General features: G+C 44.2%; 1 protein-coding gene and 1 non-coding gene across 7 annotated transcripts in view; one reads left to right on the top strand and one right to left on the bottom strand.

Annotated features, from left to right (window-relative positions):
* Nucleotides 1–1011: 1011 nt before the first annotated feature.
* LOC148643467 (kinase suppressor of Ras 1-like) overlaps nt 1012–26094 on the top strand; it is a 59085-nt gene continuing 34002 nt past the window's right edge. For 3 of the 6 annotated variants that reach the window (XM_088615649.1, XM_088615644.1, XM_088615648.1), the window contains exon 1: nt 1012–1598. In XM_088615649.1, the coding sequence (XP_088471775.1) occupies nt 1389–1598 (210 nt within the window). In that variant the 5' untranslated portion in view covers nt 1012–1388. The remainder of the gene's footprint in view (nt 1599–26094) is intronic. The other 3 variants (XM_088615645.1, XM_088615651.1, XM_088615647.1) reach the window with 2 other exon arrangements.
* Nucleotides 21322–21393, bottom strand: trnad-guc (transfer RNA aspartic acid (anticodon GUC)). The gene has a single exon. It is a non-coding gene; the product is annotated as a tRNA-Asp (tRNA).

Raw genomic sequence — 26094 nt, 5'->3', positions numbered from 1 at the left:
CAAGCATCGTGCTAGAGGATTTATGTTTATTGAGGGATCTAAAAGATTAGACAGTAGATATTTTCTAACAGACTTACAAGGTCATCGACGCAAACAGCAAGAGGGGGCTGGCAGAAGCAGGGGCTGCAAGTGGGGCTGTTAGATGTCAAGGGTTTTTCCCAGTCGGCTGTATTAAAGCAGATCTTTTATCGCCTTTATTTAAAGGCGGGAGGTTTGCCAAATCTCCCACGTCCACATACAACCTCTTGGTCATTATAAACTGGATATTTCGGTGAATTAAAAAAAAACAACTAATTCATGTACTGCCTGCATTTTGGCATTATGTCTCTGCTCCCTGTCACTTTTTCTTTCTAAACGTGTGAGTTTAAATATACACGGAGTTGTGAAAGGGTGATAACTGAACTGAAACCCAAGGCGATGACGCAGCATGAGGATAGTAATTAGAAACCTAATACGCACAAGCGCCTGGATTTCCAACCCAGTGATCGCATGCAGCCGAACCTGCACAGCTGATCATTATACAGTTCTATATTCTTCTGTAGGACTTTCTTTGAGCTTACTACCACCCGCGTTCGTCAAAACAAAATCTTGACAGTATGCAAATTCCGTAAAAAGTCACCCACTGTCTTCGTCTTAAATGTTTTAGCCTTAATAAGAATATACTTCTTTTCAACTCGACTGCAAAATGAAATTGAAGAAGAATTCGGGGGGGTGGGGAGATGAAAACCTCTGAAGAAATTTGTGAGCGACACTAATTGTAGAAAATCCTTTGTGATGGTAATAGAATGCGGGCGTTCTAACTCTAAATAAAGCGTTTATTCATTTGGTTTGTTTCATTTAATAAATAAACCAAAATGTATTTGATTTCTATCTTGTTTTTTTAAAAAAATATATTTTTCACTTCTACATTCGCTCCAAAGCTCCAAAAGAGAGAGACCCCAAAAACTACATCTCCCAGAGTCCAACGGGAGGCATTATCTTAGCAACAGCTGACAGACGGTAAAAGCCGAAGTGAAAAGCTGCCAGCGAGAGAGCGGAGTCAGCAGGGCGGCTGAGCTTCGCTGCTGCTGTCAAACTAACACACAGCAGGACTTGGGGGCTTTTTTTTTTTTTGCTTGGACTCTCGTGTTTGGCTATTTCCACCTTCAAATTGATGATACATGTAAATATTTCTTCGACTTTAATTCGGGCATGTGATTAAGCCAGGGAATTATTTTTTAACCATTTGTGTGTGTGTGCGCGGGGGGAAATTATTCAATTTTTCGTCTCTCTAACCCCCCAAACTACCCCCCCTACCCTTCCTCCTCCCTCCCCCCCCCGCCCCCCACCACACGCACACGCACACACACACACCCCACCCCCCGCAAGCCGTGCCCAAATGCCGAGGAATGGACACCGAGTCTGGCAAAGAGGGGAACATGGTGGAGAGTGACGAGGTGCCGGAGAGGGCGAGTGGCCGCGACGAGGCGATGGCCGCGCTACAGCAGTGCGAGCTCATCCAGGACATGATCGAGATCTCCATCTCCAGCTTGCAGGGGCTCCGGACCAAGTGCGCCGCGTCCAACGACCTTACCCAGCAAGAAATACGCACTTTGGAGGTAATGAGCGAAGCCGCAGACCTTTACGCACAGCAGTTACAGTGCAGAGCCCAGTGCGCTCTCCTGCAGGAGCTGTCTCAGCGCTTCATAGTCTCGCCTCGCCTGGCTCGGGGCTTTGCGCTGCAGTGTTTCAGTAATGTTGTGCAAGGTGATCGAAATGTACGTTGAGCTGTACTTTGTGATCTTTCCGCCCTCCGGAGGGAAAACAAATCCACTTTAAAGCACGTCATCTCGGCGACTTCGTGTGTGGTAGAGAGAGAGATAGGATAGGTGATTGTTGGTGGATCTGAAATAAAATACCAGAAGAAGGAGAAAAAACAAGAATGCGCTTCGAAAATATAGCGTCCCTGCGAAGTTGAGTCTTCTGTTTTGTTTTTGTGTGACAAGATGAAGGTTGCGCATCTCTGCCACGGCACAGTCATTTGTCAGTTCGGTTCTTTTGCGCAAAAGACTTGCCCCGCTTTCATAAATAGAAATCGCTTCTTCTGTAAATTAAAACCCGCCCGGTCATAAACTGTAGAGTTGGCTTGTGCAAGGGGCTTCACTCTGAACGCGTTAAGAGGAAATATTAAATTATCCGGCTATCATCAACTCTCAGTAGCCGTCCGGTAATCTTTAATTGAAGGAGATATTCTTTTATTTAAATTCGTGACATTTAGGCCCGCAGAGTCAATATCAAAGGTCTCTCCGGTTTTAATTTATTAATGGAGCAATAACCTATTAATTTAGATACTGGAGAAGCCTCTCAGGAGAAAACGATGTAAATATGTCAGGGCAGATATACACGTAGGGGAGGTGGTGGTGGTCGGGGCAGGTGCTGGTTTGGATCAGGACTGTATCACAGTCGGCGCAATTGAGCTATACGTGATCTTAGCCATTACATAGGCTTAGTAAGTATATGCAGTTTGGACCTTGGTGAAATGCGGCGCCGGTTCGTTTTTATCATCGCGATGTTATGTCTATGTTGTATAAGGTCTCGAAGAGTCAAGTGGAACAGTTTGTTAGTTGGTTAATTTCTGCTGTAATTATTGTTATAATTGTGTATGGACGTCTTGATGGTCTGTAATGGGCTGAACCTCAGAGTTTTACTGGTATTTATGTCTTACCTAATGTTTTTAGGGAAGACCTGCTGCAGAAAAAAAATAGCTTTAATCAAAAGTAGTTTTGTGTAAAATCAAGCCATAGAGATTAATTCTACAGCATTGCTGTCCAGGAAATGTATGCAGGTATTCTTTCAGATGTGAGTTCATTTATTAACCCTCTACCTGCTTTCTGAGCATAAGGGAGTCGACAGCAATTTTTGCAATTGTTTTAGAGTACTGCATGAGTGCCAACACCCCCTCGCACACACACAAACACAAAATAACAAAATATTTCGACACACCGTGGTCACAGCTGACCGAGCTTCTCAGAAAGTCCCAAATGAGGTGGATAAATTCCTGAAATATCCGCAAAGATGATTCCAGGAGCGCCCCCCACACCGGACTCCAGGACCAGAGCCCGTTCTGAACCTGCTCAGCAGAGGCAGGAGCAGGCCGGTGGAGAGGAGAGAACGGGCGAGTGAAACACGGCCCTGTTGCGACTGCTGTTTCACGGAGATGTTTCAAAGGCAAATGAGATAAATTCCTCAGACGAACAAGCCCGCGGCAGTGGGAGAGCACGGTCAGTGTACCCTCTCCGTTTACGCTCTGCTCTAGAGAGGTTGCGCCTGTCTTTAAATACCCGTCGCCGAGGTTTGCGGAGGATACAGTGGGGTTCATCGTCCCGGAAAGCAGTAGGGTATCCGCAGGGGACTAGACAGCCAGTCCTCAGGGCTTCTCCAGCTGCCGCGGTGCTGGCCCCACCAGGGCGAACCTTAACTCGCTTCTCTCGTCAGGGCAGCACCCCGAAAATCTTGATGTGGATTGGCAGGAACGCGGCTGAAACAGAAACGGTTAAAATTGGGTGGGTGGCCTTGAGCTGGTCTGAGCCCACCTGGGGCGGGCAGACGGGAGGGAGTCATCTCAGTGGGACCTGCCTGCGCCCAGGTAACTGCAGTAGCCCCTCCAGAAACTCCTGACACCCTCCTTGAGCACTGGTGTTGTTCCAGCGGTCCTCATTACCCCCATGCCAGAAAAGCCAGACTTGGCTCTGGACAATCGAAACAATTTTTCGCCCCATCTCCAACTTACCCTTGCAAAAAATCTAGAACGTGCTGTTAAAAATTCAGTTTAATAACTACCTCATTGAAAATAATCTTTTTGAACCCCTCCAGTCTAGCTTCTGACAATGTCTTAGCACAGAAACTGTCCTGGTCAAAGTCACTAACAGACTTCTAATAGCTTCTGATTCTGGTTCTCTTAAGCGCTTTGAGAAGCCACCTTTAAAGGCGCTATATAAATAAAGTCTATTATTATTATAATAAGTGGTTTCCACTGTGTCAGTGTTGGGGCTGGCTCGGAAATGCCACTAGGGCATGTTGAGGGTGCTGAGATACTGGAGCATTCCTTCATAACAATAGTCTGCAGCTCCCACCAAATATTCCTCTAACGGGAAGGCCAGGCCAGTTACAGGGAGAGACTAAATATTTAGGCATTTAAGTGTGATACTAATTTATGGTTCTAAATTCTCTTCCATTCCCAAGATGCATTGAGCTTGAAAGTGACAGTGTTGAGGTGGGCTTTACTTTGGCAACACTAATGCCTAATTTGGCTTTACTGTACAAGAAAAATGTTCGTTTAGGAATAAAAGGAGAAAGTAGTCAGACTAAAGATCTGATGAAAGGGCTACTTTTTTTAAATGGTTGGCACTCAGACATATTTCAGATATACTGCAAAGTCACATTAATTAGCAACTTAGGAATATCAAGAGTGGGTGTTTGTGCTTTGCTGTCTTCCCAGAATGTCTGTCCCATTTTCTGATTTGACATAATGTAAACTTGAAGCTAGATTATTAGGAATAATTTAGTTTTCTTGAAGTGTTCTTACATGAAAACGGGGAGAGAAAGTGTCACAATGATTTCCGGCAAAGTGTGCCTAAGCAGTTTTTTTCCCAGTGGGTTCAGTGAAGGAGTGATTTGGCCTAAATCTTTGACCAAACAGTTTTAGAATTAAATTGTAAAATAAAACATGTTTTTCAGCATAACCTGGATTTTGCCACATTGATACATAGGAGAAAGTTGGGAACTGGGATTTACCATGTAAAACTTGGGTTATGAAAGCTAAACACGAAAGCACCTTATGCTTTACATTCCTGAAGTAGACCAATTGTAAGAACATCATATTTAAAACCATTCCAATTATATTCTTCAATATAAAATATGCTTGTTTCTTTTAGATATGCCTAAAAATGCATTGAAGCACCCCCAGAAACTCAACTGTCTGTATTTATCTAAGAATTGCTCAGGTGGAGTTTGTTTGTCCCTGTACTCGTTTTGTATCTGTGTTGAAAAAAGATCAAGCCTACCCTCTCATTTTGTGTTTGTTTTGCCTGGTTTGTTGCTTGAAGTCATAGTGGTCCCAACATAGCGCTTAAGACATTGAAGAGCAGGTGTCACGTTGCCTGATGGAAAGCAAGATTTGTCGTAAAGAAATGGCTAGCAGCCTTGTCACTTCCAGGACATTACAGATGGTTCTTTCTGCCAGAGCTGTAATTCATTGCCTATGAATGAGCTTGTTTCCCTTGCTGCTGAGAATCATATGAGGAGACAGGAGGATCAGCAGCACCAAAGGCTTTGCAATGGAAGAATGGAACGGAAGGGTTAAGGCTTACAATTGCTGTCAAAAAGTTTCAGCCAATGGGCTTCGGCCAAAAAGCACATGGCCACACAGAGAGTGGATCAGCCTCGCTTGTCCTTCAGTCTCTTGTCAGTGCAGACCTTCTGAAAGAGCGATCAGTGACCCTTGGTCTAGTCTGTGTGTGTTTACATGCTGTGTTGGCTATGTTGGTCCTGCCATAAATCATGGCTCTTGTGGATCAAGCCAAGTTGGAACACTGTACTTCAAACTTGAATTGAAAGTCTGTTAGGCTGCTTTTACCTGCACCAGTGAGCCTTCATGTGATGCTGCAAGACTCAGCTGAGCATACACCAATTCTTCATTGTCTTGTAAGGACTGCCTACATGCTGAACCATAATGCTTGTTAGAATAGACATACAGTACAAATAAGTTATGTTTGGAGTTCTTTGTTTATGAAGAGATGTTTAATGGACATTAGGAGAATACTTGTTTAGCTAAGGTGTCCCTTTTGTTTGCGCTAGGATTGTCATGTACAAACATGACTAGTAATGGACAGATGACTTCTTGTTAAAGGAACGTCTTCATTGCCTCTTTATGATCTGGCCTGGTGGCATTTCTGGGGATGTGCAATTGGAGGAGACCCATATATGTTCACTCGCTTGGGCACATTTTGCTTTAGGGGACGAAATGAATGGGGTTGCAGTGGGAAAGAGAGATAGTCACACGAAGGCAAAGCCGTTACTAAAGCATCGACCTTGCAGAAGGAACACTTTCTGTGAGGGGGCTGTTCTTGTCGCAGGCGTGACGAAAGGTCTCGCTGTTCCTCGTCCTGAAGATGTCACTTTCACTTCTGCTTCCTGTTCATGCAGGAAGTCCATCTCCTACCTGCATTCCAGAGCCCACCCCACAGGGAAATTCCTGCTTTTAGAGACAGGAAGTGATGTGGGCAGTGCTGTAGAGGGATGTGCAAGTCAGCCTCCTGGCCTGACAGTCAAGCTGAGTTGAATTCTGCATTAAGCCTCCCACTGTCAGCCGAAGTGTGTTACAAAATTGTAGGCCGAACCATCCCGCCTGACCTGAATATGCAACTCTTGCTTCAGAGCTCTTGTGCAACTGATCACTGCTTTCACCACCTGCGTATGTCACTGAAATGCAATGCCGCACTGAAAGCAGAGTCAACAGTTAATTACTGTGTTTCTCCAGGTTCTGCCTGCTCCAAGTTGCTGGGCTGGGGAATTTAAAATCAGGATTTTCCGTAATGCTTTGACACCTGTACTGGAAGAGGAGTTCCCCTTGACAGAATATATTCATGTGTTTCCTTTTAATGGATACTGCTTTACAAATCAACAGGATCCAGATCTGCTCGAGAGGTGTGTCGTAAAGTGAGGAGCCAAGAGGCAGTGTTCAGTGAGCAGGATTTAAACAGGTGTATCCTTTTGTTAAGTGCTATAAACAGGACATTTAAAAGATTCAAACTCCTCATAATTTAAGCTGCAATATATTGAAAATTGTACAGCTGCTTTGTACTATTAAACTACACTATATCATCTAAAAATAGAAGTGCAGTTTGTTGTGTTGTGCATTATAATGTAAACTTTCCTCTTGGTAGTGTTCATTCTTTTTGTCTGAGAGGGTACATAGACTGGTAACGGAATGCAAGTCAACAGGTGTCTCACATACATGCAACACAGTGAGATCTAATTCCCCAAAAGAACACCAGACAGAATGAAGGTGGAGAACAGCACCCAGCTGTTGATTCACGTCTGGTTTTATTGCTTTGAATTGGGCCTATTTGTTTGAGAGTGCTCTTCAGCGGACTGAAGAGAGGCTTGAACCTGCATTAAAATCTCACCAAAGGGGATTTGTTATGGCACTTTACATTCACAGTGGTGCCCTGCCTGCTGTTGCAGTGAAAGATAATTGTGCCCTTGCTCTTGAAGTGAAGTGCTACATTGTAGCTCTTCAGTTTTCAACCTTTAATCCTCCTCTAGTGGGAACATCTCTACAACTCTCCAATCCACTAAACACACTCTCTTTGTCTCTCTGTAATCGCTCAGCCTACATCTTCCTATTGCCTTTGTGGTATCTGGTCCACTGTACATAGTGGTTTTACAGGTGGACCAGGACCTGTGGGCACTGTTGAGAAACCAGGAGAAAGTGATTAGTTGGCGCCTGTGGACCAGGATGTTGTCTTCTTGTGCTAGCGTTCTTTTCAAGGTTATCGTCTGATTATGTGTGCAGTTCCATGTGCTGTATTTATTTAAGTCCTTTCAGACCTGAGTGATGCTTTAGATCCTAATGGTGACCATCCCTGGGCATTGTAATGAAAGATGGAAAAATTTTGGTTCGAACACTTAGGTTGTGCTTCTAAGCCTTTTAGAGATCTCTTGAAATGAAAGTGTCAAGACACTGTAGCTCTCGGGGGACACGGTAGATCATTCCCGACTTCATTGAATCAATCAAAACTCACACGTGTTCCGAGTCTTTACCAATTGACTATTTAGGGGTGACCTATGACATATGGTGGATTGTGGCTCTCTGGGACCACAGTAGGCCGCCCATGCTGTACAACATTACTTTTTAATTAATTAATCTTCTTAAAGAATGAGTACCTCTGGAATTGTCAACTTCTTTGTATCCAAATTAGCTCATAGTATGTGTGGTGCTCTTCAGGGCTCTGTTCTTTGGTCTGTCATTATATGTGTTAACGTTAGGTGAGCTTGTTTGTAGACATGAGGGGACGTTGTGCTAATCATACACAGTCTTATATCGCTTACATTTCAGGTACCCTGCTAATACTAAAATTTGGATGTCTCGGACATAATCAAAACAAAATAAAATCCAAACCTGTAAAAAAGACGGTCAGCATTTTTACAAAAGCTTTTCTTATTTATTGTTGTTGCTTTTAAAGATTTTATTGAGTGTCAATAAGTGCCTTTTAAACCATTTGTTTATTTAAAATACAGTTCCCTTGTTAGGTGCTTTGAGTTTCTTTCGACTTGAAAATTGCCATTACATGGCCTTTTCACCTTTAACTAACCTAACCTCTTGAAGGAGGAGCAGTTTAGACATTTTGTAGATTAATATTCTGCAATCAAGATGTTTTCTGAAGTGTTGTTTGGCTATTTTTAAAAATTAAGTTCATAATTGAGTGCCCAAATGATGAAATTCCCAGCATTCCTTTCAAGCTCAGTTCACCACGTGGAGCACCTGATGTATCTGCTCCTCAAGGGTTGTTGTACAGTATTTTCTAAACCAAGGTGCTTTTAATTTCACTTTTCAGCACTATGTGCAAAACTTTAACTTGTTTTACCACTACTCTACTTTTTTTCATGTTGCAATAGAAATCTGAAGAGAGAATTCCAGAAGAATGGACAAAAAGCAGTATGGTTACCATCTACAAGGAGAAAGGAGACCCAATGGAGTGTAAAAACTATAGAGGAATAAAACTTCTGGAACATGGATTGAAAATCCTGGAAAAAATTCTGGACAAGAGACTCAGGAAGATAATCAGGATCCACAACTCACAATTTGGATTCTCAGCGGGGAAAAGCACAACAGATGCCATTTTTGTGATGAGACAGTTACAGGAGAAGACACTAGAGAAAGGGAAAAAGCTGTATGTGGCCTTTCTGGACTTGGAGAAGGCATATGACCGTGTGCCCAGAGAGGTGGTGTATTGGTGCTTGAGGAAGAAAGGAGTACCAGAAAGCATGGTGAAGTTAGTTCAAGCAACCTATAGAGATACAACTACAAAGATGATAACACAACAGGGAGAGACAAAAGAGTTTGAAATCACAGTTGGAGTACACCAAGGATCAGCACTAAGTCCTTTCCTTTTCATAAACATTATTGACACACTGACAGAGGAGGTAAGAACAGAAGTGCCTTGGGAACTCATCTTTGCTGATGATGTGGCACTGATGGCAGACTCAGAAGTAGAACTACAGGAGAAAGTGTTCAAATGGCAGAGGAGTCTGGAAAAGGGTGGACTGAAAATGAATGCAGAAAAATCTGAAATAATGGTAATGGAGAGAAGAGGAGATACTATGACCAATGTTGAGGAGACAAATGGAGGAAAACTGAAACAAGTTGATGACTTTAAATACCTTGGATCAAAACTGGTAAAGGGAGGAGAAACACTGGAGGCAGTAAAACAAAGAGTGAAAGCTGGATGGAACAAGTGGAGAGAAATAACTGGAATAATCTGTGACAGGAAAATTCCCAGAAAGTTAAAGTGCAAAATGTACAAGACTGTGATTAGACCTGTATTACTATATGGAGCTGAATGCTTGGCAGTTGGAAAGAGGGAAGAGAACTTGATGAGAAGAACTGAAATGAGGATGTTGAGATGGATTCTGCAGATTTCAATGAAGGATAAGATCAGAAATGAAGAAATCCGTAGACGATGTAGGGTGGTGGATGTGGTTGAGAAGATGCGAGAAGCGAGGTTACGGTGGTATGGACATATCATGAGGAGGGACGTTGAGGAAGTAACAAAGAGGGTAATGGAATTTGAGGTGGAAGGTAACAGAGGAAGAGGCAGGCCTAGAAAGAGATGGATAGATTGTGTGAGAAAAGATATGGAGGTATGTGAAGTGAGTGAGGAAGATGTGCTCGACAGAGACAAATGGAGAAGAGCAACCAAAGCAGCTGACCCCAGGACAGTCTGGGACTAAGGCTGTGAAAAAGAAGAAGAAGAAGAAGAATAGAAATCTGGCTTAAACCCAACCTGAACAACCGTTAAAAAACCTGACTTTTTTAATTTGGGAGCCATAAAAAAGGGATAGAGGGATGTTTAACCACTTGAGTTCTATTTGTAGTTCTGCCCAATGAATCCACGCAGTGTGTCTTAAAGGCTGTTTTTCTTGCTTTTGCACAGGCTCTTCTTTTGGATTGTTCAAGAGCCGTGATCAGTAGATGAAAATGTCTCATTCTCAGTGTGTCTTCTCTGGGTGTTGAAAAGAGATTGCTGTGCGCTTGCAGTGTGGTATTGTGGCTGCGTCTATATTTAGACATGTTTCCTCCTACGCATTTTCAGGGTTCGTTGTTAAATAAAATCAAATGACGCGCACGGGGAGAGCAAGAAAGAAGGAAGAAGAGGCGAAAGTAAAAGACAGCCTTCGTTTTTTTTTTTCTTCTCACACGTAAACAGCCTGCAGTTGTGGAAGCGCTCTGGCTGTACTGCTCAATTGCTCTCAGACTGTATAGCGAACAACAGGATGACAGAAGACACTGCATCTCCTTTCTGTCTTTATGTTTGCACCAGCGATAGGTTCAGTGAACCTGCTGCCGCAAGTTAATATTTCAGAGGATTGAATTGGTGAGCTCTAGAATAGATCCTCAAGGTTGTGTTATGGATATCAGTGAATGCATTATTCGTCTCAATGAGGCTCCTTTCTGACAAGCTAGAGTGACAAAGGACTGGCACAATAGTGCTAGATTGTGTGTTTTCTATGTGTCAGGTTGGAAATAAATTCTTATGCCCAATGGGTGGGGAATTTACCACAGTTCCAGCCTGGTAGGTACTGTGTCGCTCATGTGTTGCCCATTTATTGATATAATACTTCATAAATAACAGGGCATTTGTTTTCAGGTACCTGCAAGAAAAAAGAAAAATGGTTCAAATTTACATTGAAATCATGCAGTTCTATGTTGAAACCCACATAGAGTGCACTGAGCTAACCTTGCAATGTTTCTCCAACGGACACTGTTGCAAAGTCATCATTTCGGGCCAAAATGGTCTGTTTATTATTGCGTGCCATCAGGTCACAGGTGGTAAGAGGAACGTCATTTATGAATGTGCGTTTTGTATAAGGAAATGGCTTGTGCTTCTGAGTTTTCATGGTTTTTTCGGTGCACAATGTCTGTGCACAAACAAGTAATGGAAATGATTTGTGTGCTGAGGGGCTGGGCTTGTCAGGAATTTGAATGTCAGTTACTCCGCAGAAACTCCTGTCGTCACACAGGTTTGCTTGCATAAGAGGTGTCTGGCATGAGGAGTCCATGATGCCTTTCTTTCTCCATCTTGTGTCAGTGCATTGCTGCAGTGTGTAAAGATTCTGCTCTCCACGCAGAAGTTTGCAGTGTGCAGAAACCTTATTTTTAATAAAAGACAAACCAACTACAAAAAAAGTGTTCATTTAGAAGTGAGTTTTAGCAAACCACTCATATTTAGTTGCATACAAATGTAATGACTAGTGTTTTTACAGTGCTTACAATCTACTCTGAGCTTTTATCCCATGAAAGTCAATTACTATCTGTTTTTTTAAAGGCAGTTTTGATAATATTTCATTAGTGGCACATTTTGTTGAGATTGCAGGTTTTTTGTCTGGTCTGCCCCCACATTAAGAAATGGTACAGTCCCGGTCCATACCATCTCATCCATCTTATGGGAAGGGGTGGGAGTTGTTTCTTATTTATTTTGCCTTCACTAGCAGGTGGGGTCCTTCAGCGCTACCATGACGTGGGCTGTGTGCGCACAGTGGTCATGGTGACCACCCTGGAGAGGATGCCAGACTCTCATTTATGTCCGCTTATCTCTGCTAAGTTGCACAGCCTGCAACCAGTTACCTGGGGAGACTCAGCGGGTCTCATCTGGTTAATCCAGTTGGTTTGGTTGTGCTGTAGCTCTACTGACAATCTGTCTTCACCCTCTTCTGTATGTTTCCCAAGAATGGAGCTGATATTTCCTCTCCTGATGGCTTTCCACCAGATTTAGTTTTCATTTTATTTGTATGTTTTCCACGAGTTTGTTTCGTTTTGATTTTCCCTTTAATGCATTAGAGCAGGGACTAGGGCATTTACTTTACAATGCCTTTGGGATCCATTACAATATGCTCTTGTCTGTGAATAAATCAGGTTTTCTGTGCCAGTATGGATGTACTGTATTGTACATAGACAACCACCGAGTCTCCGCTTTCCAAACAGTGCAGGATTGTTCTGCAGGCAGGTTTGTGGATCTGCACTGCTGGCAGGTTCCTCGCTGTCCTTTCCTCCCTTCCAACATTGTTTATTCTTGAGTCAGTAGCCCTTATCTGGCTCATGGTTTCTCCTTCAAGCTTCAACTTCCTTTTTGCTTTGATGGCACAGGATGTCGAGTTTCGTAATGCTTTGTCTAAAAAAAAAAAAAAGAGTCATCTGTGCCTTTTCTCTGCAGCGCACAGCAGTGTAAAAAAAAAAAGAGTCTTTTGATTGTTAAATCAACACACAAAAAAAGTCTGCCCCGGAATGCGGTCCTCTTTTATTGTATCCCAAAGCTTGCACGGCGCTCTAAATTTGCACCATTTTCTCTTCGTTGAGAAAGGCTGTGTCTAGGTCACATGTGCTTGAGATCCCCAGAGCTATCGATGCAGAATCCCCTGGCCTTCTGTCAGCCTGTAGCCTGTGCATATAGGCATTCTTTGCAGGGAGCGTCAGAGTTAGCTGCAGTGTGCTCTCGGGGAGTTTATCGATGGTATGTTTGCATGTTATCAGTCATTTTAAAAACATGGTTTCTGCACATGGAGAACAGCAAATATTGTGTACAGAAGATCAAATTAAACGAGTGGACTTTCTGCACCAGCTTAGTTTTAAATGGCTTCACTGGTCGCAGCCAAAGGGGTTAGAACTAGTTAGGCATTGATTTACCCCCATCAATTGTAGTATTGTTGTATAACTTAACAGCAATCCAGTTATTGCTGTGCTTAAGGATAACTAGTAATGTATCTTCCTAGCTCTGGAATGCTTGTATCTTCTTTTTACAGGAACTTTCGTGTGTGTATGACATTTAATTTCTGCTGGTTTAAATGGCAGCAGTATTTCAGTCTTGCAAAATGTCTTTTAAATACAGACACCGCTGTGGCAAACAACAGAACAGTCCAGTACAGTTGCCTCAGGGGATAGGAAGTGTTTTATACATTCTGGAAAAGCTGGAAGATTATAGTCTTAAAGTTTAGGCCTAAAGCATGGACACAAAGCAGAAATTGAAGTGTATAATACTGGTACAGCAGACGTCTCAAAACTGGGACATTTACTCAAATTTAAAATTATTTACATTTGACAGGTTCATTAACTTTGGTATATTAAATGAACTGGAAAGGGAGTGAGGATAAGTTGATTGGGAGGGGAGATTAACATAAGGGCTAAGTAGCCTCTTGGAAAACCAGGAAAGGCCATGGGAAATTAACCATCTGTTAATCTCACTGTTCACTTTACACTGCCCCATTATCAACCAGTAAGACCACTACGTGTACAGATGAGTAGCAAATGATTTGAAAAGTTACGCTTGAAAGCCTGCTTCATACTGGAAAACCACTGTCACATGTTCCCCTCTGCTATATAGTGATGGTGCAGAATTAGAACACAGAAACAGCTCTAACATGTGACCACTGCTATAACACTGCTGCAGAATACAGAGACCATTGATTGATTCTTACTTTCTTATTCAACTATACAGTCTTCTGTGATCTGCACCATTGGTCTGTTTTAACTCTCCTTAAACATGCAGCCTCACAGACTGCGTGTTAATGTTTAGGTACATTACAAGGCCTCTGCAGACCTAATCTTTCTAATCTGCCTAATCAACCTCCACTGCTGCCCTTCGGTTAGCAATCTACTGATTAAGCACACTGCACAGTGACAATGTCAGCCCGACTCTTGTTCACCAGGAACATGGAGATTTTATCCAACATTGCTTGAATTACCTACATCTGAAGAATTCATCCTGATACGGCATGTATGTGTGACTCTGGTCATAGTGATTTCTGGTCTGTGAAGTTGCTTTAATAGGGAAATGACAGGGTCTTAAAACACTCTTTAATATTCATTAATGTCAGACAATTATAAAAAATGCTATATATTTCTCAATTCACTTTTATTAACAAAGAAGCAGATATAATCCACAATTTCCAAACCTCCATCACACTTCCCAAAACCCACAAAATCATTGAAATACATTCAGCCGATGATCCAATTTGTAGTACATGATCTCAAAATGAACCTGTGAAGATACCAGCACCTTAAAAACTGCTATAGGTACAGTGCACCTCTCTTTGTTCTTTCAGCTCTTTACAATGACCATCTCAGCCTGAAGCTCAATGACTTTTATAAAGATTCCTTCCCCCCAGAGACAAGGACAGTATTACTGAACAAAATCCCCAACCTAGAGAAAAGGTCATTCAGGGCACAGAAGAGAGGCTTCGATCTTGGACAGTGAGGGAAACGATTCGGTCTGCATCTGTCAGTCCAGGCTCATGCACAGAAAGGAATTAATCGTCATGACAGTGTTTTGAACTTTCTGCTGTCATGACAATTATTTCCTTTCTGTGCAATAATTAGATCACCCACACTCTCCTGCATAATACTTCACATGATAAAAATCACAATGCTTTTTCTTAGACACTAGAAATTAGAGACATGACAGCACTTTTGCTGAAAAGAGAGATCGCTGTTTTGTGGCACAGCGGTGAATGTCTAGCATTCATGTGCATGTGTTCCAAAAAAAAAGGGATTGATCCATCGTTGTACAAGAGGATCTGTAATTTGCATGCATTCTCCCATAGACATTTAAACAGGAACAACCTCCCTCAAACTGAGAGAGAGCAGACCAGAGAAAATGACAAGAATTTCAATACTTGGCTATCTAGTCAGAGGGAACCTTGGTCTGATGCCTTTGTCCCTGAGTGTGCCCATTGTGCTGGCAGAGGAGGGGCAGACACTGCAGGGGAAATGTTGCTGCCCTCAGGGGATTGAAGGTAAGCGCATTAGGAGCATGAGCAAGGTCACAATTGAAGATGCCAGGTGACACATGACACAGCCCTGGAGAGGAATGCTAGCAAGGCAGGTCTGTCTCTTTTGTTGCTGCTGCAATTAAACAAACCTGCAAAAAATTAGGATCCATCCACACCCTGCCCTGATGGAGCTAGAATAATTGAGCTGGGTGTTTTTTTTTAAATGTTGAGGAGGGCTATTCAAAGAACACGCATACAGTATGTGAGATGTTTTTTTTACCCAGCAAAAACCAATCAATAAATAATGGTAAAATGCAAGAATTATACCAATAGGGGAGCAGAGTAATTGGAGTAATTCCCAAGGCAAAGGGCTGTCATGGTTTCAGAAGGGAAAGGGTGATTGCGTGTCTTGTCTTAGTGTGGGTTCCAAGGTTTTGAGTGGTCAGAGCTTGAGATTGTGTGAAACACTGGCCTGTCTTGTCCAAAGACCTTCTTTTCAGAGATTCGGTGCTACTCTAATGCAGCTCAGTCAGGCTTTCGACTTTGGGGTGAGCTGCTGCCCTTTCTGTTTCTTGAAGAGCATTGCAGTTAGCTGCCCGCTGATGACTGTCTCATGCGCTCCTGCAGAGCTGGAACACCGGGTTCTGGATGTAGTCGCTCATCAGTTAAGGTTAGGTAGCATTATTTGGTTCTGCATGTGATTTTCCAAAAGAACAGCCCCACACGATCAGTGTTTTCCAGGTGTTAAAATTAAAAAAGTTCTTAAAGGTTGACCTTTTCTATTTTGTTTTCATTTATATTGCGGTAAAGCAATGCTATTTTAAAGATCGTTTTTTTTTGGAGTATTACAGTAATCATGGGGAGAAGGCAGGTCCCTATGAACTGAACAGTCAGGGTTCAAATCCCAGGTGAGACACCCGCGAGAAAAGTTCTTCACCCGAATTGCTCCATTGAAATACCCAGCTGTACAAATGGGTGCGAATGTAAGTCAGACTGGATAGGAGTGCAAGCCAAAGAAATGAGTCAGACGTTGAGGTTGAGAGGGGAATAATAAGAAGGTTCTGTTCTTCACTCTGGCCTCTTCTGTCTCGCACAGGGGCTATACGATGAGCAGGGAGATTTCTGTCCAAAGCATACCACCGTCAAAGCTAAATAGAAATAGGAGGTCTTGCTGCCCTCTTTTTGTATCCTTTGTGAAATGGTTTTGCTGATACTAACTGTGTGAAACTTGTTTCTCTTTCGGTTTCACGACACGTACTTATGCCGATGGGGAGTGATAGCCCTTACGGGTGTCTTTCAGCGTTGAAATTCTTTCTTCTGGTTTGCCGACATGGTCCATAAGCCTATGGGTCTAAGCAGCGTCTTGTGGCTCAAAAACACGGCAACAGTCTAGAGTACATCTAAATTACTTGTGGTGCTGTAGGCGCCGAATCTTTTTGGTCTTGGAACAAAAAAGACGATGAAGGGATCTGATATGAGCATTCAAAATCCTTCAAGGCTTTGAGAGAGTCAGCCCAGCGGATTTCTTCTGAATCAACAGAGAAATAAGAGCTGGAGGATACTGGGCAATTGTCAGGCTCTTTTGAAGAAACGGCAGTATGAGATACTTGGATCAATCGGCTGCTACCTATCAAACAGGATTAGATGGGCCAAACAGCCTCCTTTGATTCTAAGAAATTATTTGGTGGACCAGAAAAATATAACAGCTTTTTAACATAATGGATTGAGCGCTCAGGGGATGTTGTCACTGGAGCGATCCTGGACAGGGTGCTGAAATTTCACTTTAATCTCTGGTAGGTCAAAATAATATAACATGCAGGGAGATTTTTTTCTTTCTTATTTATTAAGTTTTAGGAGCTGAGTTGCCCTCCTCATTTGAACACATCTTCTTAGCATTGAAATACTAAGCATGGGAAGCATAAGATGCATGCGGTGCTTTTTAGCATCCTCTTAGATGTATCCAACTGAGCCCTGCTCTCTGAGGCCGTCTGTGTGGCGCAGAGGGATATTACTTCTGCGATCTTATCTTGGACAGCTTCTGAGAGATCAAGGACCATTCAAAACTTATTCGGACTAACAGCTTTTCCTATTCCTCTTTTTTTCACGTTGCGATGCAGCAGTTGACCACGAGGTTTCAACACCTGGTCCGCGGGAGTCGAGGGCGCCGCCCTGGTTGTGTGCGAAAGGTCTTGTTTCGCTCTGCGTTTCATCCATCAGGAGGTTGGCCTCAGCCTTAGCAGGTTTGTTGTGCTTTGTTGTTCAAGCGAGGGGGCCCTTTAATTCTCATTTCTGTAAGTTATTTATGACGGGCTTGCTCCCAGCTCGCCCTGCTCTGGCAGAATGCCATGCTTTGGTCTGAATGGACTTTGTCTAAATGGGCTGCCATGCAAACCTGGCTGTCGGGGGCTGTGCTTTGTGCTTCTGTCGTTGGGAGGCTGATCACCTTTCCAGCCAGACGGGCGGGGAGAGGACACGAGCGGTAAGGCCCGGTGGATAAACCGCCACCCTCTCGATAACCACTAGAGGAAAGCCACAGTCCGCCCTGCTTTGGGCTGAGCGTGATCTGCCGTCGATCGAGACTGTCACTTTTTCATTTCTGCTGCGCTTGTTTGCGCCCGGGCACGGCCCTGGATCACTGCCTCACTGACGTGTACTTTGAACATCAGGGAGTGCACCGTCACTTGTGTGCTTCACTCTTTCTGGGTCGAGTGCACTTTCTGAGCGGTGCACTTTCCATGCTTTTAAGGACACCCTTATAAGATAGAGCTTTTGTCCTTTATCCCCATCGAAAAAACTGATTTTGTGACCTTGGGTTGCTTCTTGGCATTTTTGCCAATGCTGATCATGTGTCTGAATTCCAGAAATGCTGTTCCCTCCTGGTCTTTGGGAGTGGTTGCTTGAGATGAGATGGGGAGTGTGGCCGTGCTGTTTTTGTGTGGAACATGCCATACACAAGATTGTCTCAGCTGTGTCAAAAAAAAAAAACCCACACCCACTTATTGATAGGTGCCCTGTTGCTAAAAGTGAGAACTCTGGGGAACAGGACAGCAAAGCCATTAATTTAATTTAATGGTTTCTTTTCTGACATTTTCAAGTTTTAGAGACCGAAAGAGACACGGAAAGGTGTGAGTAACACTTGTCGCCCTGAGGTTTAGTGACTCCTGTTTGCACAGTGCTACTGGCGTACAGAGCTGAGCACTTCACAGACGGGCTGGTATTTTTAACAGAGATGCAAAAGCTGTGGTTGTGCGCTTCACAATTTCAAAAACTGGTGCTGTTTCCGAGGCAGAAATCGCTCGCGTCTCTGGCAGCAGGGCAACTGCGCTGCTGGGGAGGGGGCTGTGTGTGAAGGGGCTGGCGTTCCCAGCTCCTGCCAAGCCTCATAACTGCTACACAGAAGCTACTGTTGTTTATTGGAGTCTTCCTGTTCTGCTGCTGGCAGGGATAATACAGTATTACTACAGCAACACATTCTGCTCCCGGGCCAAAACTGGCCGAAGACCAAGGAAAAAAGAGCAAGAGGGAGAGGGGGGAGAGGAGAGAAAAGGGAGAAAAACAGGATGTTGTAACTCTGTTGCTGTTCCTGTGCAGTCCCGAAAAAGAGTCATGGCAGAAAAGGAGTCTGCCTTTGTAGAGCTGGCCCCGTTTCTTCAGTGTGGCAAGATCTGTCTTTTCATTTTGAGAAGTTTTTTTTTTTTTTTTTGCGCCTTTGTGTTGCTCATTTCAGGAGCGAATTTGATCTCCCTCCTGCAGGCTGCGCTATAACGACGAGGATCAAGCATCAGTCGGGCTTCTGTGCTGTCTGTGTCCCCCGTGTGACTTTTTGAGCAGGACAGTGTTGTTGGAACCATGACTGGGGGGGAGGGCAAAACCCGTTGGTTTGTAAAGAGTTGCAGTGTGTCGCACTTCCTCTGTGGATTTTAAAAAAAAAAGATTACAAATGATTCAAAAATACTGCTCCAGTCCATTTTTTTTTATTTCTCACTGATTCCCCCCCCCCCCCTCTACATGGGTGTGTTTGTGTGGGTGGGGCGGGGGACTGGCTGAGGTTTCCAAACTGTGACCAGCAGGAGAGGGGAAAAAAAAAGGAAAAGCTGTAAAAATGGTTGAGTGACCCAAGGAAATTGGTTTGAGATAAGAATGCTTAGAATCTACCCCCCCAGCCTAGGCAGGCTTGAATCCAACACAGAATTTTGACTGATTCTGAGGACTTCATTAGGCACTAACATTAGGTCAGTGAAAGGTCATTTGATGGCATTTTGTTGCCTCATCTGTAGCCAAGTCCTACGTATCGAGTGGTACTGATGATAGTAAGAATCTGTGACTCATGTTCTTCTTCTGGTTTCATGAGCCTGTGAACTTGTCATGGTGAGGACCTGCATTGCTTGCTAAGGTCCTCACGCCTTTCGTGGGGAACTGGGAGGATCTTCTGTGAGGGACCTTAAAAACACAAAGGCCGACGGGTAATTGCGTCCTCGGCGGGCAAAATATCTGCTGTTCCTCAGGAGACGTGGTGCAGCTTTATGCTGCCAATTGAAACGAAATGCCCTGGTTGAGGGAAAAAAAGCCTTTTCTACCAGGTGGGGCTGCACATTGGTGGTGGTGGAGGGGAGACCCCATTACCTCTAAAGCGCTTTGAGTGGAGTGTCCAGAAAAGCGCTATATAAGTGTAAGCAATTATTATTATTATTACCTGCCTGAACAGGGGGGAAAAAATTTATAAACACTGATGTCAAGAGACTTCACCTCTTTTTTTTCTTCCAAACAGCCAAACTGTGCTGTGACGGGTGAGGTGATGTGCTGCAGATTGCTCTTGTTGGGGAAACTTGGCACCTAGCATGAGACTGATGTTCCAGTCCTATCTGATAGCTGCTCTGTCCTGAACCCCACTGTAGCTAGGGCATGCCCTTACCCGTGTAGAAAGGCTCCCTTTTCTGTCCCCGGCATGGCAGTGGCTGACGTGGGTGAGTTTCTGGCGCTTTGAACAGCTGCCTAATCGCAGGCCACCTGGGAATTGATAGCTGGGCCACTCATCCTTTCCTCCTGTGCCTCCCCAGCTGTTGTGAAGCTTGTTGTCCACTGGGCTCTTTTGCTCTCTCTGGGCTCTGAACGTGAAGGACAAAGCGGGTGAACTTGCGGGCTGCTTTGGCAGAGATCATGGAAAAAAACTGCCTGGCCTTGGCGTTTGTCAGGCAGTGGGGGTGACCGATTTGGTTAAGTCGCTGCCTCCCGGTTGTCTGGGCTGCAAGCACAGAAATCTCGTTTTCTCATCGTTCTTAAGCCGGTGTCTATAAATGTGTTTTTTTTTGGGGATTGCTGCTTTTACAGAACCTGATTTGTTGATTGGCCTTCCAGCCTTGTGAGAAGAAGCGGTTTATAATTTATGTTTTTTTTTACATCCTTTTCCTGAAACGGAAACGTTCTGTTGCAGATGGTGTGTGGCAGCAGTTACAGCTCACACTGAATTACAGTCGGCCTGGACAGCAGGTATGAACGGTTCATTGCAAATGTCGTTGAATTAAAACTTTCAACTAATATAATCTTGCTCTGTCTCTTTGACACACGGCTTCCAGGCTGCTGTTAGTCACTCCTGCCCTCAGCCTTCACACCCTGCATGGGCCTCCTAAGACACGGCATTGTTATTTTATTTCAGTGATGGTGAGATAGAAGGCAGGTGAAAGATGCTGATGCTAATGAAATGAGTGAATAACTGCTCCTGTGGGGATCTGTGCCACGTCAGCTTTTTTTTCCCCACCTCCTGACACCCCCCACAGGCCTGCTGATGCCCTGATCCGCACTAATGGAGTCTGATTGTGCAGCTGAGCTGAGCCGAGCCGAGATCCGCGTCAGGGTGGGCCTGCTGTGTCCATCGAGACGTGTTTCTGCTCACTCCAGGCTCTTACGATATAATTCAATCAGTCCACTGATGTTATACATTGACATCGTTTTCAGGCACTCTTCTATCCCAGAAGTAAATTTAAAGGTACACCTGTAAAAAATCCAGGACCACACTTAGGTTATCACCACTGCAGACTGACCTGGGGCTCTAGACCTGAAAGCACTACTTGTGTTTTCCAATAAAGCAGTCAGTAGGTTTAGTGCACAAGTGTTGAAAAAGAGAAGAAAGAGCTACTGTTGTGGCCTTCGGACACCGGATTCGGACACCACTGGAGAAACAGTGGGTGGCCCAACTGTACCTTCCCATCTCTGTACATAAAGAAATCAAATCAAATCAAATCAAAGGTTATTTATCAAATGCACAACAATACGGCTGGCAATGAAATGTCTTTAAAGCTACTCCCCGTCGGGGAATCGAACCCCGGTCTCCCGCGTGACAGGCGGGGATACTTGCCACTATACTAACGAGGAAGACAATCAGCTAGCTTGTAAGTCCTTTAGGTTTGGTTTACAATGTACTGTGCTCTTTAATCAATATTCATTCAATTGTTCGGAAATTTACAGTAGGCACCTGTGTTTCAATATGCTGATCCTCTCTTACGGGGGATGTGTTTGGTTAATTAATTACTTAATCTTAATGTCTTAACAAAGACCAGTTAAAGATCTTGTGAGAATGTAAGCCTTTGAGTATAAACAGCAAAGAAGACTGACAGACTCCTAGTGGTTGCGATTGTCTGAGCAGAACTGATTGATCTTTAATGACAGGGGCTTCGGTTCGTAATAAAAATTTCAGCAATGTGTGCAGTCAATAATAGATCACTCTGTATGCTTCTTTGCTTGTTTTTTTATCATCAGTTTCAGAAACTGAAGCTCCGCTGAAGCGTTATAAATGGACCCTTGTAATATTGGTTTATTTGCTGGAAATCCCCGTGTGGTTTGAGAATTAGCCCCGAACAATTTTTCTTGCTTTATTTTCCTCTCTCTTGCAGCGTGACCTTTTCAGCCACTTTCTTCTTCAGCTTTGTTGTCTATCACATCCAGACAGAGACCAGCGAAAGCATTTTTTGGGCCTAAAAATACCTCTTACTTACGCACAAACGGGCACATGTCCTGAGTGCACAACAATATTTTCCACGTTTGCAATGACATGCTAAGAAGCCTGCTGTTTATTAATAGCAGCGCAGGTTGAGAATTCATCTTGGAGAACTGCTGAGAGCTCCCACTGTAGAAGCAGTCTTTATATAGTTTTTTTGTGTGCCGCTCAAACCAGTACTTAGTGTATTTTGCTTGCCATTTATCCTGTGAAGTATGTATTGACTGTCCTTTCCATTTCGTCAGCAGACCTGCAAATGTAAAAACTCTGAGTACCTTTCCTGATGTGTAGTACACCGCCTGTCTTTCCTATTTAAATACAGACACACACGCATGACATAATAAATTGGTCTAACTACGTCTTAATGGAAGCTGAACAGAAGCAATTCATTTTGAATGTAAGTGCTCATGCATGTGCTTCTGCGAGAGTGCCTGTTCGCAGCAGATGAAGGCTGGGCTGGCAGAAGTAGTCCTGGCGTTGTGCCTCAGCCCCCCTGCCTTGCAGGACATTGCATCTGTGTGCGAGTGGGAGGGAGTGGGAGCAAAAGCACAGCCTCCAAAGTTGGTTTGGTGCTGCCTCGTGCTCAGATCGCCGAAACGACGTGCCCCTGCAGGTACTTCACACTGTTGCCCGGCTGTAGGAAGTTGGGGGTGTCCTGCAGTTGAAATAAGGGCCAGGCGCAGGACTGTCTGTCTGGTGGGACCTCGCCTGTGATCACACAGAGGCTGCTGGCTGCTAGCAATGCATTATGGAGAAGCTTCTGCCATTCCTCGCTGAGCTTGTTGTTCTGCGGCCAGCTCATCACTGGGGAAAGTAAAATATTGATTGTGTGTGCTCTTCTGACTTCTCAGCTAGAGAGCTGTCGGGCTATCAGCTGGGAGGGAAAGATGCTCTATACTTTATTACAGTGGTTAGTATGACAATAGTGTGCTTAAGGGTCTTTGCCTTTAAAATTTAGTCTGCTCTGCTGTACTCGGTGGGTTTCACCTGTGTCGCCTGCGAATGGCCGCACTAGACCTCTGTCCTCTGCCGGTTTCTTTGAATGCTGTTGTTTCACCAGAAGACCACACACAGAACTCTCTGGTGGTGCGAGTTCCTGTCCTAGGGTATAACATCCCTGAGGAAGGCTGTGCGCTGTCATTCAGATTCAAGACAGCAGTTCTTGACCGGTGTACTGTAATGACTCTGCAAGTGGTGAGAAGGATTTTGTCATCTAAGGTCTAGAAGCTACATCCATCATAATCCATGAATAATGACCTTATAGGATCTCAGGTATAGAAGGAATAATCCCTACAGATTCATTTTTATGCATTGGCTTCTTAATACATGCTTTATGGTTTATTATGGGTTGTAAAGGGAATAAGCATGTTCTGTTCATCCTGTCCGAGACTGGGTCCAGGACTGCAGGGCTACCAGAGCTTTTTTCTACAGTGGATCAGACAGCCTCTCAGACAGCGTCTAAATTTAGTACGATTTAAAAAAAAAAGATTCCGATATAATCTGAAAGCTAAAATAAAAACCAGTGTACACGTGGAGTTTTTTTTTCTGTGAAGCCTCACCAAGGGTGACAGGAGGTGTCAGGAAAGTGTGAGTCAGACCCTTGAGCTGCTCACCGCAACAGGCAGATACCACCGGGCTGTCTCCTCTCCATCTGAAGCCAGGGTGACGTCACTTTGCATAGGAAAGAGTACTTTTCTACACACGTGGGGCTTCGTTTTTTTCCCCCCTCCAAGGTCAGGGCGACTTTGTCCTGAGAACCAAAAATTTACTCCAGGCAGTTAGTGAAGACCTGGGGCATCCTAGTCTGCCAAAGTCTTCAGTTTTGCTACAACTTCACTACTTTATTGATCCAAACAAACACCACTTACAGGCCTTTGAGCAGCACAGATCTGGAAGGAGACTTGTAAATCCAGCAGGAATGTGTCTCTCGAGATCCTGGCTTAGTATCAGGGCCTCTCGTTCATAAAGGGCTTTGGTATTTTAATACCTTTGACACCTAAACCCTAGAACAAAGATTTGCATTTTGTAGCTGAGCGGTCAGGTGCAGAACAGTCCTAATTGCTTGAATGACCAATGCTTACGTTGCATACAGAGTTGAATCAGGAAAGCACTGTTACAAAGTATCCCAGTCTGAGCCTATAGAGCAGTTAACAAGGTACATTTTTGTGCTCGCGTTAGTCCCTAAATATTTTTAAATGCTAGTATTTTTTAAAAGTTTATACTGAGCTTAACAGTCTCCGTCACCTTTTAAGATTTGCCGAGAGTCATACCATTTGGTACTTGTCCCAACACCTGCTGTGTGAAGTAACTCATGACATCTCTTTATCCCTAAATAAAAACAAGATTTATATTAAAAGCTGATTTAAAGCACTGTGTTGTATTTGTCTAGAGAAGCTGAGGAGGTGTTAGAATCTGGAAGATGCCAAACCAGAGCATTTAGGTGTCCATTGTATGCCTGCAAATTGTAAGCAGTCTGAAAATGGTTTTGCAGTTTGTTTTCAGTAAGTTAGCCAGTGGAAAGGAATGGACGTCGTGTCTGGGTGGTGGCCTTGTGTAACTGTGCAGATTCAAATGTCAAGAACAATATTCAAGACGGAGCTCTAATCTGATTATCTGTGAGCTATGCGGCGTGCCGAGATTTGGGGATTTTTTTCTTCCTGGAGGTGGGGTGGGGAGGTTGTATACCAGATTTCTTAGAAATTTTAGTTCCCCATAGTAAACCAGTTTCTGTGGGTAAGGTTGCCTGAACCCAACCCAACCCAACCTCAGCTCCACCCCCTTTCCATTCATTTAACAATCCATTTCTGGAAAGGGGAGAGGGCAGCATGCAGAGAATTGCGCAAGTGTTCTGGGTTGTGTTTAATATTCTTTCCCCCAATTTTCTTTTTGTGTGTAAGTGATTCACATAAAAGCAATCCAAGTAATGGGATTGTGCATCACCTTTTTTTGCACAGACGTTACAGAATAATGATCTGTGTTTAAAATCTCTGCTCTTATATGAGGTATAATATACGTTGGCAGGTCCCTGGCTGTCTGAAAGGTGACTATGAGGTCTGCTGTGTTGCAGGAGTGCAGTAACGATTCTTCTCCTTACTGCTAAGACTGGAGTGACCCGAGAGCACCTCGAAAAGCCCAGTCAGGGGCGGAGGGCCTAATTACCTTTGTACCATCACATACAAAGGCTCTTGGTGAATTGCACCAGGTACAGTGTTTGCAGACAACCCCCACCCCCTGGTCACACCCACTCTACCCCCCCTTCCAGAACCCAGTTCAGGAGGCGCTGAGGAGAGTACAGAGTACAGAGCTCAGTGATGATCTGTTTCTCCTGCTCGCTCCAGCTGCTTTATAGAACACATTACTGCACGCAGCCAGGGAACTGTCTGCTGTATCTGTCAGTCTGCACCAAAGGCAGCAGGCAACTTGCAGACTGAGTGAACAGATAAGGTTAGATACTAAGCAATCATCTCACAGTCCGATGGCACTTCTAAGGCTTTTTTTTTCTCCTCTGAGCAAGCACAGGTCTTTTTAATCCGCTAAGATGGGCTACCACCGTTAATGCATTTTCAAAAGTGAGAAATGAATCTGATATCCTGCCCAGTGCTTCCTGGGATAGGCTCCGGCTCCCCCGGCCACCCTGTTTTGGATAAAGGGGTTTGAAAACGGATGGATCCTGCTCGGAGTTTCCAGGTGGCACCCCCTGAAGTGCGAACCGCCATCCCTGTTTTCCCAAAACGGGCTGTTCTGCTCCTTGCGAAGTAAAAAGAGTTTTCCCTGCCCCGTCAGCTTGTTTGCGGCTTCTTCGACTGAGTGTTACAGGCTTCGCGGCGCTTTGAGGTTTTCGCAGTAGCTCATGTTTCCTCATCCCGCCTTCCCGTGTCCCCCTGTTACCTAGAGACAGCGGTTGCACTTCTTGACTGTGCACAGCCAGTGAGCTCATCTCCAGCTCCACGGCTACCCGCGATGCCGCAGTTTTTGCGCGCCGTGGGCTGCGGGTTTCGACTCGGGGCCGCTTGCATCGATGGGGCTTTTGCTTTCAGCGTCACACGGTCACGCTGAGAAAAGGCCGTTAGTCAAGCTCG

The sequence above is a fragment of the Lepisosteus platostomus genome, chromosome 22 (assembly GCF_059453375.1).
Source record: "Lepisosteus platostomus isolate fLepPlt1 chromosome 22, fLepPlt1.hap1, whole genome shotgun sequence".
NCBI classification, from domain to species: domain Eukaryota; kingdom Metazoa; phylum Chordata; class Actinopteri; order Semionotiformes; family Lepisosteidae; genus Lepisosteus; species Lepisosteus platostomus.
The sequence above is the reverse complement of the archived record's forward strand: the minus strand, read 5'-3'. Positions and strand labels throughout refer to the sequence as shown.